Source organism: Mustela erminea, chromosome 10 (assembly GCF_009829155.1).
Source record: "Mustela erminea isolate mMusErm1 chromosome 10, mMusErm1.Pri, whole genome shotgun sequence".
NCBI lineage: Eukaryota > Metazoa > Chordata > Mammalia > Carnivora > Mustelidae > Mustela > Mustela erminea.
In genome coordinates this window covers 16527120-16543900 of record NC_045623.1, presented here as the reverse complement: position 1 = coordinate 16543900, position 16781 = coordinate 16527120, and the positions used below count along the sequence as shown (strand labels likewise).

Here is a 16781-nt window from a genome sequence, read left to right as displayed (position 1 = left end):
GGACATTTTGCTTCAAATCCTTTTGGAAAATGATTGGGTTTGAATGTGGTCTTACCTCTAACTATAGTTGAACAAAAATAAAATCTAGAGGGCCTTTTTTACGGATTAAGTTTGTAGCACTTAATGGATGCATTAGCCTTACAGGTTAAAATGCTCTTTTTTAAAAGATTTTATTTGTTTATTTGACAGAGAGTGAAAGTGAGGGAGGGCCCAAGCAGGTGGGGGAGACAGGCAGAGGGAAAGAAAGAAGCAGACTCCCCGCTGAGCAGGGAACCTGATGCAAGGCTTGATCCCAAGACTCTGGGATCATGACCTGAGCTGAAAGCAGATGCTTAACCGACTGAGCCACCCAGGCACCCTGAAATACTTTTTTTTTTTTTTAAGATTTTACTTATTTGTTTGACTGACAGAGATCACAAGTACGTAGAGAGACAGGCAGAGAGAGAGGAGGAAGCAGGGTCCCTGCTGAGCTGAGTCCACTGCAGGGTTCGATCCTAGGACCCTGGGATCATGACCTGAGCCGAAGGCGGAGGCTTTAACCCAATGAGCCACCCAGGCACCCCGATACTTTTCTTTTTAATTACCCAAGAATACTCAAGATGAATGGGCACCAGGTTCTCTCCTGTTCTTCTTTTTTTTTTTTTTTTAAGATTTATTTATTTCTAGAGAGAGGAAGAAAGCATAGGGAGGAGCAAGAGAGAGAACTTTCAAGCAGACTCTTCCTGAGCAAGAAGCCAGAAGCAGTGCTCGATCCTACAACCCATGAGATCATGACCTGAACAGAAACCAAGAGTCTTAACCAACACTTAACCACCTGAGCCACCCAAGCACCCCAACCAGGTTAATTTTTTAATGTCATAACTGTACCTGTTGAGTAAAAATTAGCCATCTAGTTAAATCTGAACAACTTCTCCAACCTAAATAGAGTAATCCCAGGATAAACATCACTTCGGGGATTGCATTTTCTCATCTGCTCTCTTACCAACCATGTAAACTAAAAAATGTCCAAAACCACTTAATATCATAGTATGAATGGTCTCCAAACATACTTTAATAATTCCAATGGAATTATTTGAGTATAATTATTTATACAAACTCTACTACATTAAAAAAAAAAAAAGATTGGGGTGATTTTATCTGAGTATTTTGTGGACCATCACATGCAGTCAGGCAGGGCTGGCATCAGTTTTGTTCAACAAAGCTGCTTGTAGAAAGTGGCAGGGTTTGAGTTGGACTTCCAGGCTGACTGTGCTGAAACTTTCTCCTCGAGGCCCAGGTCATCACTGGAGTCAGCCTAGTTCCTGTTTCCATATTTTCTTTATTGGTAAGTGGGGCTCCCCCTGCGATCCTCTTAACATTGACTTTTCTAAGTAGTTTCCGCAGATCCTTCTGGCTTTTACCAGGAGTAATTAAGACATGCGGAAGTCAAGTGGTAACAATTTGGGGCTGGGTTTCAGGATAAAACACCGCAGGTCAGAGACCGTAACTAGTGAATGCTGTGCCTCTGGTGATGATACAGATTTCTTCATCAAAACCGTGTGTTCTTTCATTTCAGACAGTAGATCTTTAACTATTATCTGCATGGATCCATCTTGTTTTTAATGGTCCAGTCTGATGTTCTTTAGTACAGTCAGAATTTCTGAGCAGCCCAGGTGCCACAGGTGGAGCGGAGGGAGAGATGGATGAGGAGGAAGGTGGGTAGGTGTGGGAGGAAGTCCAGCTGGGGATTCTCCAGGGATGGTTAGAACACAGGCAGGCACATTTGTAAATTTACCACTTGTGTGACCCATTTGACCACAACCTGGACAAGGACGAGTCCTCCAGGATGGTCTTCAGTGCCTCCCAGAGTCGGCAGAATTCACTTGCCAAAATGTGAAACTGTTGTTTTAGACTGTTAAGTTTTTGATGGCAATAATAGGATGGAGAGATGATGTCTCTCAAGACTTCTAAATCTGGGCCATGCAGTTCTGGCACCAGTTGTATATAGACCACACTCTTTGTCCTAAGATTTACTGTATCTTTGATATAGGGAAATTTGAATTTTCAGTTTCATCTTAGCCAGTTTCTGCTAAGGGGTATTGTTATCTGTGGAAGAATAACCACTCTTTCTGGTGACGGTGGTGGAGGGGGAGGTATAATTAGCTTGAACTGAAGTGGGAGGATTCCCTTTTTTTTTTTTTAAAGATTTTATTTATTTACTTGAGAGAGAGACAGTGAGAGAGAGCATGAACAAGGAGAAGGTCAGAGAGAGAAGCAGATTCCCCATGGAGCTGGGAGCCCGATGCAGGACTCGATCCCGGGACTGCAGGATCATGACCTGAGCCAAAGGCAGTCGTCCAACCAACTGAGCCACCCAGGCGTCCCGAGGATTCCCTTTTTTTGAATAATCTTTTCACTTTGGCCTTTAGGTTTGTTCCCTTGTTGTTTGAACTTGGGCATTATTTAAGTCTAAGAGCTTGGGGATTATTAGATGGGGTTAGGGTAGTGGCTTCTCCCTTGCCATTGTGGCTACATCATTTTACATTGCCACCAATATTACACAAGAGTTTCAATTTCTCCACATCCTTGTCACAACATACTGTCTTATGTTTTTGGTAACAGTCACCCTAATGGGTGTGTGGTGGTATCTCATTGTGGTTTTCATTTTCATTTCCCTAATGATGAGTAGTGTTAAGCATCTTTTCATGTGTTTATTGGTCATTTGTCTATTTTCTTTGGAAAAATGTCTATCCAAATACTTTGCTATTTTTTAATCTGCTTTTGGTTTTTTGGTTGTTTTTGTGCTGTAGTTCTTATATATTCTGGATATTAATCCCTTACCAGATACATGATTTGCAAATATTTTCTCCCATTTCATGGGTTGCATTTTCTCTCTGTTGATTATGTCATTTAGCCTATTAAAATTTTAAAAAAATTTTTTATCTAAAGATTTTATTTATTCATTTGAGAGACAGAGATCACAAGTAGGCAGAGAGGCAGGCAGAGAGAGAGAGAGGAGGAAGCAGGCTCCCCGAGGAGTGGAGAGCCCGATGTGGGGCTCGATCCCAGGACCCTGGGATCATGACCTGAGCTGAAGGCAGAATATTTAACCCACTGAGCGACCCAGGCGCCCATAAAAATTTTTTAAATAAAATTTAAATCAGACACTTCTGTGGGGAGGAGCTAAGAATTTCTGCGCCCCACTCAGCTCTACTCTCCTTCCCCATACCCCCACCGAGAAGGGTTCAGAGAATGTAGATACTTCAGTTCTCTTACTTTCTCGTTCACGTGAGCCTCCAAGAATCTCTTCACCTCCATGGAGAAGACAGTATGGAGGCATGGGGAAAAGGACATATGTAATTGGATATTTATTAAAACAAGTATATAATTTCTAGTGCTTATTATCTAATGCACTGCAAAATGAATTCCATACCCCATGTATAGGAGGATCTTAAAGTTCTCTCCTTGAAGGTGGAATAATTTTATGAACTTTTTTTTAACCATAAAGTTGAGCTGGTCTATATCAAGAAATGCCCTTTTTTCCTAGTTTTCTTTTTTTTAAGATTTTATTTATTTGACAGAGATCACAAGGAGGCAGACAGGCAGGCAGAGGGAGAGGAAGGGAAGCAGGCTCACTGCCGAGCAGGGAGCCCAATGTGGGGCTCCATCCCAGGACCCTGGGATCATGACCTAAGCCAAAGGCAGAGGCCTTAACCCACTGAGCCACCCAGGCGCCCCTTTTTTTCCTAGTTTTAAACTTAATACTAAGGACCTGCTGTTAATATCTAGAATGTATGAAATTAAGCATAAGTAAACTGAAGAGGAGACGGTGGCATAATTTTAGCAGAATTCCCCTCTGCAAATGTAGGAAAACTGTGTATCTGCTGAATGTACACAACTAATTAGATTTCGTTTCTTTCTAAAGCACTCAGTTCAACATATTTTTTGTCTAACTTGCAATTTACATATTTTGCGGGGCTTTTATTAATCAACTTTCACAATATATCCAGGATGGAAAGTTCCCTAGATCTTGATTAAGAGAGACAGGAAACACATAAAAGTTAGGCAGTTGCCCAAGGGTTAAGAAGTAAGTTAGTAGAGGTGCCTAGGTAGCTTGGGTTAAGCCTCTGCCTTCAGCTCAGGTCATGATCTCAGGTCATGATCTCAGGGTCCTGGGATCAAGCCCTGTATTGGGCTCTCTGCTCAGCAGGGAACCTGCTTCCTCTTCTCTCTGCCTGCCTCTCTGACTCCTTGTGATTTCTCTGTCTCTGTCAAGTTAATAAATAAAAATCTTTAAAAAAAAAATTCAAGAAATCGATTGGGCAGGGGTTGGTGGGGATGCCTGTGTGGCTCACTTGGTTAAGCATCTGTTTTTGGTTCAGGTGATGATCTCAGGGTTCTAGGATCGTCTGCCACATTGGGTTCCTTGCTTGGCAGGACCTCTGTTTCTCCTTTGCCTGCTGCTTCCCCTGCTTGTTATCTCTCTCTCTGACAGATAAATAAAATCTTAAAAAAAAAAAAAAAAAAAAGGAATTGACTGTGGGGTTCACCCACTGGACCACACACCACCTCCAAGTAAACTGGAAAAAATAACACTCTAAATTGAAAGTCACAGACACTAAGGAAAAGGATATTTTTAGGTGTCAAGAGGTCTTTATTGAAATAATAGCACGGTTACACTTCTAATATCCTTTCCACTTGTATACAATAGATTAAAAATGCTTGCTACATACAGTGCACAGACAGTTCAATAATTAGAACCAACTCAACAGCATTTGAAATAAATAAAATAGCCTATTTAATAATTTAAAGTAAAATTACTGTACAATATGAAAATAAAGATACATAAATGTTAGGATCTACAATGCCATAGGAATAAAATCATTATTCTGCATTACACAAAACAGTGCAAGAAACAAATCCAAATAAGCTTTTGGAGTGCAAAGTTTAAATTTTTCCATTTTAAATTATCATGCAGACCTAGCATTTCAAACCATGCTATAGTCTATGGCAAAGTTTTTAATTTTTAAGAGGAAAAACACTAGCCAGTAAATTTACTGTACCATCAAGTGTTGCATCACATAACGCCGCTGCTCTGCTTCTACAGTACAGTTTAGAAGGGAGGTATCTTGTTGCATTCAAAAAATTGAAATTAACAAGTTTCTGAAGCAAACATATTTACCTTTAAATCCTGAAACAAAATAATGTGACAAGATAGTAATTGTATCCCTGGGTTTAAGAAAAAAGAAAAGGCCAATACCACATCATGAACTAAGAAGCAGTTTTCCATCCATCTTTAAACTCTATAATGATCCTAAGCGAAAATAACCATGTAACTTCTGAGAGACATGTAAAATTCTGACCTCTAGCTGACAAGTGAGATAATATCATGGGAGTGTGAGAAAAGTAATTTCTGAACACCTATGTTTAATCTGTGTAGAACTTGGTTGCATTACATGTAATAATATGCTTAAAGTATAGTTCAATTTCAATGTGCATATAAAACTGTTATGTAGGCAAAGACCAAGGAATGCATTTAATACTAAACCGTAAACACATCGTCCACCTTGATGCGGAGCGCACACTGACAACATAAGAGCTCTTCCGCAGGCTTTGGCAACAAGACTACATATAGCAGGTCACAGCAGCACGAGCTCACATGGAAGACTGAAAGCACTGCAGAATAACACCACCCGACGCTTCCTATCAAAGGGATACATGGTAATAAGGGGCCTCCTCGTGCTAAGCCACTTTCCGATCAGTCTACGTTCTTCAGTTTTATAATTTTCACAACTCAGTAGTCTGAAGTCTCTGTGCTTTCACTGCATAGATTGACACTGGGTGTACTCTATCCATTGTAAGTCCAGAGGGTTACAGTTCTGTCTGCAGAGGATGACAGGAAGGAAAGATCCTGGGTGTGCCATCGGCACTGAATCACTTTGTCTTTGTGCTCCCCCACCACCATGATGGGAAGCTGTTTAGTGAGATCCCCTAAATGGAAAAGAGAGAGACACTGATTTACAATCCAAATAAGTATATGTCTGGATTTCACAGACTTCCCGCTACTTGAAGGCATTACAGTATACAAAGTCCTAAACTACATTAATACAGTTAAAGGTTTAAACAGGGATAAATTCTTTTAATACCTATGTTAAGCAGTATTTGGAAAAATATACACAGCAACATTTGACATAGCTGCCACTCTCTCCTTGATTTCTCTCTGACTTTGGTGCCACCATACCTTTGTTTCTTCTGCTGGTTTGCTGCTCCTGTCCCAGGAGGCAGCCTTTGGGTTTCCTGTTCCCTTTACACCCGCTTCCTATGGAGTTTCATCTAATACCTTGGTACCATGGCCGTTTGTGTACTTATGACTCACACATTTCACTTCCATCCTTGACTTCTCATCTGAACTCCCGAATAGTATCCAAATAGCCATTCCATATCTCACTGGATTGCCTGATGGTCATCTTCATTTGTTTAAACCAAACTTGATTTTCTTGCCCAAACCTGTTCCTCCTGCTACCAGTTAATGGCACCATCTGGTTGCTCATGCCAAAAGCCTAGGAATCAGCATTCCTCTCACTCCCCTTTTTTAATCTAAACAAATTAAAATATGTCCCAAATTCAGTCACTACTTACCACCTCCACCTCTACCACCCTAGTCTAAGCTACCATTAGTCCTCACCTGAACTGTTCCAACAGCCTGATATTCACACGTATATTCCATTCTCCCTACATAACTCAAAATTACCTTTTAAACAGATATCAATAGATACCAGATCACTCCATTTATTCTCCTGCCTCTGATTTATTCTTGTCTCTCCCTCCCTTAGTTCTCTAAGTCCCAGACACATTGGGTTCTTGTGGTGTCATGAACATGCTGAACTCACTCATGCCTCAGCACGTCCTGGCCTGGCTTGTGCTTTCTTATCATTCAAGTCTCTACACAAATGGCACTTCCCTAAAGAGACCTACTCGAGTCTACCTAAAATAGCCTTCTCCATCCACACAGTCACTCTCTCCCACCCTTGCTAATTTTTTTTAAAGATTTTATTTATTCGACAGAGATCACAAGTGGGCAGAGAGGCAGGCAGAGAAAGAGGAAGGGAAGCAGGCTTCCTGCTGAGCAGAAAGCCTGATGTGGGGCTCCATCCCCGGACCCTGAGATCCTGATCTGAGCCAAAGGCAGAGGCTGAACCCACTGAGCCACCCAGGTGCTCTCTCACAGCAGGAAAAACCTGCTTTGGCCACTGTCAAAGAAGTTACTGCCTGTGTTCTCTTTTAGTATTTTTATGGTTTGTGGTCTCCCATTTAGGTCTTTAGTCCATTTTGAATTTATTTTTGTGTGTGGTCTAATAAACTGATTCAGTTTCTTGCTGTCCAATTTACAGAACACCATTTGTTGAGGAGACTCTCTTTTTCCCATTGGATAGTCTTTCCTGCTATGTCAAAGATTAATTGACCATATAGTTGTGGGTTCGTTTCTGGGTTTTCTTTTCTCTTGAACTATGTGCCTGTTTTTTTTTTTTTTTAAAGATTTTATTTATTTACTTGACAGAGATCACAGGCACGCAGAGAGGCAGGCAGAGAGAGAGAAGCAGGCTCCCTGCTGAGCAGAGAACCCGATACAGGGCTCCATCCCAGGACCCTGGGATCATGACCTGAGCCAAAGGCAGAGGCTTTAACCCACTGAGTCACCCAGGCGCCCCCCCCTCGCTAATTTTTTAATAGCACTTAACCAATACCTGAAATTACATCATTTATTACTTATTTTTTATTTACCCCCAAAATGTAAGCTCCATCAAGGAGGAAGTTACCTTATTCATCTTTCTGTCTCTAGTTGATAGAAAATAAATATTTGCTTACTAAATAATTAAAAATAAAACTAGAGGCTGAAGACATAATTACACCAATTATACACTAAGTTTTTTTTTAAATCTTTTATTTCTGAATAATGTGTTTATGGTGCCCTACTGATTTTTCAATTTTAGACATTGAATAATGTTGATAATCATCAAGCAATGAAATTGATAATCATTGAAAATTCTATTTTTCTTGAATTACTTCCATCCTCCCCTACTCTAAACTTCCTCTATCTAGCAAATATAGTTACATCATTTTTGTCTAGTTATTGTATATATACATTGTTATGAATATGTATATACACACTGTCCACAGCTGAACCACATAATGCATTATGGTTACATTTCCATTAAATTTTTTAATTGCAGTTAAAAACACATAACATAAAACTTGTCATCTTAATTACCTTTAAGTATATAGTTCAGCAGTGTTATGTATATTTACATTGTTGTGCGACCAACCTCCAGACCTTTTTCATACCTGAAATCTTCCCAATTTCCCCTCTCCCCAGCCCCAAACAATCATCATTCTACTTTCTGTTTCTGTGTTTGACTATTATAGATACCTCATGTAAGTGAAATTGTATAGTATTTGTCTCAGCATACTGACCTCAGGGTTCATCTATGTTGTAGCATGTATGAGAATTTCCTTCCTTTTGTAAGGTTAAAAAATATTCCACTATCTGCATATACCACATTTTGGTTATTCACCTGTCAATGTTTATTTGGGTTGCTTCCATCTTTTGGCTATTATAAATAATGCCACTATGAACAAGGATACACAAATATCTCTTTGAGACCTTGCTTTCAATTCTTTTGGATATATATCTAGAAGTGGAATTGCTGGCTTGTATGGTATTTCTATTGTTAGTTTTTTGGAGGAACCACATACTGTTTTTCATAGTAGCTGCATCACTTTACATTCTCACCAACCACGCACACAGGACTTAATTTCTCCATATCCTTACTACACTTACTACTTTATATTGTTACTATTGTTTTTTATAGTAACCATTTCCCCAATGATTAATGATATTGAACATCTTTTTGTATGTTTTTTGGCCATTTTACACTAAGTTTTTTAAAGTAGAAACAAATAAGAGAACATAAAGCGTATTTTAACATCTGTCATCACTGAACTCAAAATGATTTAGTGTAGTAAATGTTTATTCTTTCAAATATTTTATTTTATTTAAAGATTATTTATTTATTTATTTGACAGAGATCACAAGTAGGCAGAGAGAGGAGGAAGCAGGCTCCCCCTGAGCAGAGAGTCCAATGCGGGGCTCCATCCCAGGACCCCGGGATCATGACCTGAGCCAAAGGCAGAAGTTTTAACCCACTGAGCCACACAGGCACCCCTCAAATATTTTAAAATTACTTAATAAAATAAGACTATTTACTTGATTTAATAATTTGCTACAATTCACTATAAGTACTATAAAACTAAAATTTGAAAATGTTACAAAGTTGATTATACCAGATTAACAACAATAACAAAAAGATCTAAATATTCATAAAAATCCAAGAAGACAGCACAGGCTGTCTTCACACTGGTAGTAGCAATATTTTTTTAGATATGTCTTCTAAGGCAAAGGAAACAAACTACTGGACTACGTCAAAATAAAAAACTTTGCACAGGAAAGGAAACAATCAACAAAACAAAAAGACGACCTACGCAATGGGAGAAGATATTTGCAAATGACATATCTGGTAAAGCATTACTATCCAAAATACGTAAAAAATAAAAACAACTGAACACCAAAAAGCCAAATAAGCCAATTAAAAATGGGCAGATGACATGAACAGACATCCAGACAGCCAACAGACACATGAAAAGACGCTCAACATCACTAACCATCAGGGAAATGCAAATCAAAACCACAATGAGATATCACCTCACACCTGTCAGAATGGTAAATAAAAAACACAAGATAAAAAAGATGTTGGTGAAGATCTGTAGAAAAAGGAAAGGAACCCTTGTGCACTGTTGCTGGAAATGCAAACTGGTATAGCAACTGTGGAAAACAGAATGGAGGTTCATCAAAAAATTAAAAATAGGATTACCATATGATCTAGTAATTCCATTACTGGGTATTTACCCAAAGAATTAAAAAACACTAATCAAAAAGAACCCTTATGTTTATTGTAGCATTATTTACAATAGCCATGATGTGAAAGCAATCCAAATATCCATCAGTAGATGAACAGATAGATAAGATGTGGTATACACACACATACACACAAATAATGAAATATTAACAAATATACATGATGGACTATTAGCCATAAAAAAATGAAATCTTGCCATTTGCATCCGTCCAAGATGGATGGAGGGTATAATGCTAAGTGAAATAAATCAGTCAGAGAAAGACATATACCATATGATTTCACTCATAAGTGAAATTTAAGAAACTAAACAAAGAAAAAAAAGAGACAAACCAAAAAACCAGACTCTTAACTATAGAGAACAAACAGGTTACCAGAGGTGAAGTAGGTGGGGGGGATGGGTGAAACAGGTGAAGGGGATTAAGAATACAATTATCTTTTTTTATTTTTTTGAAGATCTTATTTATTTATTTGACAGACAGAGATCACAAGTAGGCAGAAAGGCAGGCAGAGAGAGAGAGGAAAGCAGGCTCCCTGCTGAGCAGAAAGCCTGATGCCGGACTCCATAGGGGCTCAATCCCAGGACCCTGGGATCATGACCTGAGCCGAAGGCAGAGGCTTTAACCACTGAGCCATCCAGGCGCCCCAAGAATACAATTATCTTGATGACCACTAGGTGATGTATAGAATTGTTGAATCACTATGTTGTATACCTGAAACCAATATAACATGTACACTAATTATACTGGAATTTAGTAAATAAATTTAAAAAGTTATATGTTGGGACGCCTGGGTGGCTCAGTTGGTTAAGCCGCTGTCTTCGGCTCAGGTCATGATCCCAGGGTCCTGGGATTGAGTCCTGCATCGTGCTCCTTGCTGGGCAGGGAGCCTGCTTCTCTCTCTGCCTCTACCTGTTTGTGCTTGCTCTCTCTCTCTCTCTCTGACAAATAAATAAATAATAAAAAAGTATATGTGAATTAAAAAAAAAAAAAAGGCGAGATCCCAAATAGAATAAGAGAGACTACAAACAAGAAAAGAGGTCAATCTCCCTCACCTTGTAGGTCTGTCACCTTTATTTTCATATCATAGGATCCTGTTAGCAAGTAGTGAGCTCCAGGAGAGAATCGAACAGAGCGAACATCACTGGAATGAGGGTGATAACTTTGTACCATTCTTCCTCCTCTTATGTCATACAACATGCAGCTAGAATCTTCTTGTCCTGTGGCTAAGAGACGGCCACTGGGATCTACAGCTACAGATGCCACTGCACTGCCTGTATAAAAGAAAGAATAAAAGTTTCATATGGAAAAGTCAATACAGCTCAACTACAACAGCTAATTATGTTCACTGAACCGTACACTAAAAATTTAATGTAGCTTATCAAAACTGAAAGAAAAATCCAAATTAGCATTCAACCAATAAACACTTACATCCTTTTTAGAGACAAAGTATGAAGCAAGATCCTATGAGAATGAGAAAGTTTAATTTTTTGGTCACTTGGGAGAACCCCCTGGGATGCCGTTACTTATAGTGCAATAGTGCAATAGGTGAGCCACTTTTTAAGTGTCAGAAAACTCCCACAAGCTTACAGTCTAGTTAGGGGAACAAGAAATTAAACAACAAAATGTGTTTTAGGACACAGTGTAGGAAATGTGTCTAAGCAACACACCAATAACTGCCAGTGGAAACTAAATGACCATAAGTGCTGAGTCCACTTGCTGCAGCCCTAAATCTAGACGGTCCATTTTTAATGAGGGCAATAATGTCCGCCCAGGGGGTTGCAAAATGGTTCTCAGGGGATGAAAAAATCTTAAACATTAACAATAATTTATAACCCTCCAAAGCTTAACCCCACCCAATAAAATCTTATTCCTATTATTTATCTGGTTAGGAAAAAATTTAATTTCGTTTCTCTCCTTGCATGGAGAGGAACAATAATGAAATTAAAATTGAAGAACACTGCTCTGGACATGGTAAAGAGTCTGCACTTTAAGCTAGGAGCAATCAAAAGGCACTGAAGTACTGTGAGCAAGGTATGGTGGGTTCTGGCTGTTGTGCAGACCGTGGACTGAAGGGGGTAAAGTAGGAATGCAGAGACAGTAAGGAAGCTCTGCAGTGGTTTAACTGAGAGGTGGTGGTGGTTTATCCATTCTGGAGGCTAAAACAATACATTTTGCTTATTAATTGGTTATTGGAGGAAAGGAGAGAACGACAGAACCAGGGAGACTCTTTCCGGTACGAACAATGGGTGGTAGTAGCACTTAGGTGAGGAGGTCTGAGGCAGTTTGTTTGAGAAGTCATGACTCAGTAGTTTAAGACATGTTAAGTTTGACATATCCTTTAAGATATCCAAAAGGACATGTCAAGTAGGTGGATCAGAAATATGAGCCTGGCATGTAGAATAGGTTTGGGCTAGAGATAAAGATTTAAGGTCAGTATAGGAATTATACTTAAAGCTGGAGGAATAGAAATACTCACGGAGGGAAAGGGAGAAGACAGAAGTCCTGAGTCCTAGGGAATACCAAAATTTAAAGACTGAGCAGAAGATGAAGAACCAACAAAGCAGTTATATAGGAAGGTAAAAGGAGAGTGAAAAGCCCAAAAGAAAAGAGGAGGGAATCAACTTACATGTCCCTGAGAGCTGAAGTAAAGTAAGGATTTAAAAGTTATTTTGACAGCATGAAATTACTGGTGACTTTGGAAAAATGTAGCTTTTTTTAAAAGATTTTATTTATTTATTTGACAGAGAGACAGAGAACATAAGTAAGCAGAGCAGCAGGCAGAGGGACAGGGAGAAGAAGCAGATTCCCTGCTGAGCAGGGAGCCTGATGTGGGGCTTGATCCCAGGACCCTGAAACCATGACCCGAGCCAAAGGCAGACACTTAACTGACTGAGCCACCCAGGTGCCCCACAAAAGGTAGCTTTTGTTGGAGTAGATGTAGCAGGAGATAGACTGGAATAGGTTGAAGACTAAGGATGAGAAAATGGAAACAGCACATGTAATAGGACTTCTGAGACCTCTGGGTAAGAAAGAGAGCAAGAAATTAAGGTAAAAGATGTGAAGGGGATAAGGAGGTCAAAAGAGGAACTTTGGGGCATTTCCAATTCTAGGACATTTTTGTGTATCTATGGTAGAGAAGAAAAGAAGGGCAGATACAGTAGAGAGTGAGACAATGCTGCAAGAGAAAGGAGATGTCCAAAAAGTTTAAGTCTCTGAAAAGGAGAGAAAAGGGGCTGAAAATAATTTAGACAACTGGGGAGAGTTTGGAGGTAAGTCAGTGATAAGGGTATAGAAACTAAGCAAGCAAACAAACAAAAACCAACTCCAATTATTAACACCAAGAAAAACAAGAAGATATGAAAGAAAAGGGAAAAAAAGATATGAATAGCACTATAAGTGCTAAAACAATATAAGGAATGAATACTGATGTAACCAAAAATGGTACAACTATATTGAAAGGATGGGAGATAGAAGCATGTGAGGGGATAAGGAATAGTGTGAATTGGAAAGGGATATAAAAAATCTTCATCTTTTACAGTGGTAAGAGAATAAATAACCCTTAAAAAAAAACTATAATTGGAGACATGTTCTTTAGAAATATGAAAATATGAAAATAACTGGCTGGCTCAGTTGGTGGAGCATGTTATTCTTAATCTCAGGGTCTCTACACCCCATGTTGGGTATAGAGATTACTTAACAAATAAAAGTTTTTTAAAAAGGAATATGAAGGGGTGGCTCAGTCATTAAGGATCTGCCTTTGGCTCGAGTCATGATCCCAGGGTCCTGGAATTGAGCCCCGCATCGGACTCTCTGCTCAGCGGGGAGCCTGCTTCCTCCTCTCTCTCTCTCTGCCTACTTGTGATCTCTGTCTTTCAATAAATAAATAAAATCTTTTTAAAAAATGAAATATGAAAACACAACTCTTACAAAAGTTAAAAATGGATGTCTTGGAGAAATGGGAAATGAGGCAGTGGCTGGAGGACAGTTGACAATTCTCAGGGCAATGTTTTTTTTAATCAGCCTTACTGAACTATTTGGTTCTTTAAACCATGTTATGCATTAACTTTGGTGACAATGCAAACTAAGCTTTAACAAATCAGTGATAACATATTCATATATAAAAATATAATTGTACATGTGTATATATTCCAGAATCAAGTTTGCTAGAACAAATTGTATCTGGTTTGAATCAAAGTACAGACAAAGGTCCATGTAGAAACTTACAAAACAATAGAACAGATCAATGAAACTAGGAGCTGGTTCTTTGGGGAAAAAAAAAAAGATAACATCTAGCCAGACTTCTCAAGAAAAAAATCAAGTGGGATTTATTCCTGGGTTGCAAGGGTGGTTCAGTATTCTCACATCATTCAACATGATACAGCACATCAATAAGAAAAGGGATAAGAACCATATGATCATTTCAATGGATACAGAAAAAGCATTTGACTAAGTACAACATCCATTCATGATAAAAACCGTCAACAAAGTAGATTTTGAAGGAACATACCTCAACATAACAAGGGCCATTTATAAAAAATCTAGAGCTAACATCATCCTTAATGGTGAAAAACTGAGAGCATTTTCCCGAAAGTCAGGAACAAGACAAGGATGTCTACTCTTACCACTTTTATTCAACATAGTACTAGAAGTCCTAGCTACAGCAATCAGACAACAAAAAGAAATAAAAGCCATTCAAATTGTTAATGAAGATGTAAATCTTTCACTATCTGCATATACACACATTATATATATATATATATATAGAGAGAGAGAGAGAGAGAGAAGACTGAAAAACTGCTAGAATAAAGTCATAGGATACAAAATGTACAGAAATCTTTTGCATTTGTATACACCAATAATGAAGCAGCAGAAACAGAAATTAAGAAAACAATCCCACTTACAACTGCCCTCCAAATAGTTAAGATACCTAGGAATAAGCCTAACCAAAGAGGTGAAAGATATGTGCTCTGAAAACTATGAAAGACACTGAAAATGATACAAAGAAATGGAAAGACTTTCCACATCCATGTATTGAAAGAATATTGTTAAAATGTCTCCACTACCCAGAGCAATCTACACATTTAATGCAATCACCATCAAAATACCCAAAGCATTTTTCACAGAACTAAAACAAACAATTCTCTTTTTTTTAATATTTTATTTATTTATTTGACAGAGAGATCACAAGTAGGTGGTGGTGGTGGGTCCCCACGGAGCTGAGAGCCAGATGTGGGGCTTGATCCCAGGACCCTGAGGTCATGACCTGAGCCAAAGGCAGAGGCTTAACCCACTGAGCCACCCAGGTGCAACACCCTCTTTTTTTTTAAGATTTAAAACAAACAATTCTAAAATTTGTATGGAACCACAAAAGACCTCAAATAACCAAAGCAATCTTGAAAAAGACAAGCAAAGCTGGAGCATCACGATTCTGGGCTTTAGATTATATTACAAAGCTGGGGCCACTGGGTGGCTCAGGTCATGATCTCAGGGTCCTAGGATTGAGCCCCACATCAGGCTCTCTGCTCAGTGGGGAGCCTGCTTCCCCCTCTCTCTCTGTCTGCCTCTCTGCCTACTTGTGATCTGTCAAATAAATAAATAAAATCTTTTTTTTAAGATTTTATTTATTTATTTGACAGAGAGAAATCACAAGTAGATGGAGAGGAAAGCAGAGAGAGAGGAAGCAGGCTCCCTGCCGAGCAGAGAGCCCGATGCGGGACTCGATCCCAGGACCCTGAGATCATGACCTGAGCCGAAGGCAGCGGCTTAACCCACTGAGCCACCCAGGAGCCCCAATAAATAAAATCTTAAAAACAAAAAAAAAACAGATTATATTACAAAGCTGTCATCATCAAAACAATATGGTATTGGCATTTTAAAAAAAGGCACAGGGGCGCCTGGGTGGCTCAGTGGGTTAAAGCCTCTGCCTTTGGCTCAGGTGATGATCCCTGGGTCCTGGGATCGAGCCCCGCATCGGGTTCTCTGCTCGGCAGGGAGCCTGCTTCCTCTCTCTCTGCTTGCATCTCTGCGTGCTTGTGATCTCTGTCAAGTAAATAAATAAAATCTTTAAAAAAAAAAAAAAACAGGCACATAGTTCAAGAGAAAAGAAAACCCAGAAACGAACCCAAAACTATATGGTCAATTAATCTTTGACATAGCAGAAAAGACTATCCAATGGGAAAAAGAGAGTCTCCTCAACAAATGGTGTTGTGTAAATTGGACAGCAACATGCAAAAGCAAGAAACTGAATCAGTTTCTTAGACCACACACAAAAGTAAATTCAAAATGGACTAAAGACCTAAATGGGAGACCACAAACCATAAAAATACTAGAAGAGAACACAGGCAGTAACTTCTTTGACAGTGGCCAAAGCAGGTTTTTCCAGTCTTCTGAAGCGAGGGAAACAAAGCAAAAATAAACTACTGGGACTACATCAAAATAAAAAAACATCTGCACAGCAAAGAAAACAATCAACAGAACTAAAAGGCAACCCACCGGATGGGAGAAGACATTTACAAATGATGTATCTGATAAAGGGTTAGTATCCAAAATCTATAAAGCACTTATACTACTCAACACCAAATAATCCAATTAAAAATAGGCAAAGACATGAACAGTTTCTCCAATTAAGTCATACACATGGCCAACAGACACACAAAAAGGTGTTCATCATCAATTATCATCAGGGAAATGTAAATAATGAGATATCACCTTGTAGCTGTCAGAATGGCTAAAAGCAACAACATAAGAAACAACAGTATAAAGGTTTCTCAAAAAGTTAAAAATAGAACTACCCTACAACACAGCAATTGCACTACTAGGTATTTACCTA

General features: G+C 39.0%; 1 protein-coding gene and 1 pseudogene across 13 annotated transcripts in view; both read right to left on the bottom strand.

Annotated features, from left to right (window-relative positions):
- Positions 1 to 820: 820 nt before the first annotated feature.
- Positions 821 to 2665, bottom strand: LOC116600928 (annotated as a pseudogene).
- A 1931-nt stretch (positions 2666 to 4596) lies between these two features.
- The window catches only part of WDR47 (WD repeat domain 47), a 63584-nt gene continuing 51399 nt past the window's right edge, over positions 4597 to 16781 (bottom strand). For all 13 annotated transcript variants that reach the window (XM_032303287.1, XM_032303286.1, XM_032303290.1 and 10 more), the window contains 2 exons: positions 11005 to 11223; positions 4597 to 5970 (listed from right to left, as the gene is read on the bottom strand). In XM_032303287.1, coding sequence (XP_032159178.1) covers positions 5828 to 5970; positions 11005 to 11223 — 362 coding nt within the window. In that variant the 3' untranslated portion in view covers positions 4597 to 5827. The remainder of the gene's footprint in view (positions 5971 to 11004; positions 11224 to 16781) is intronic.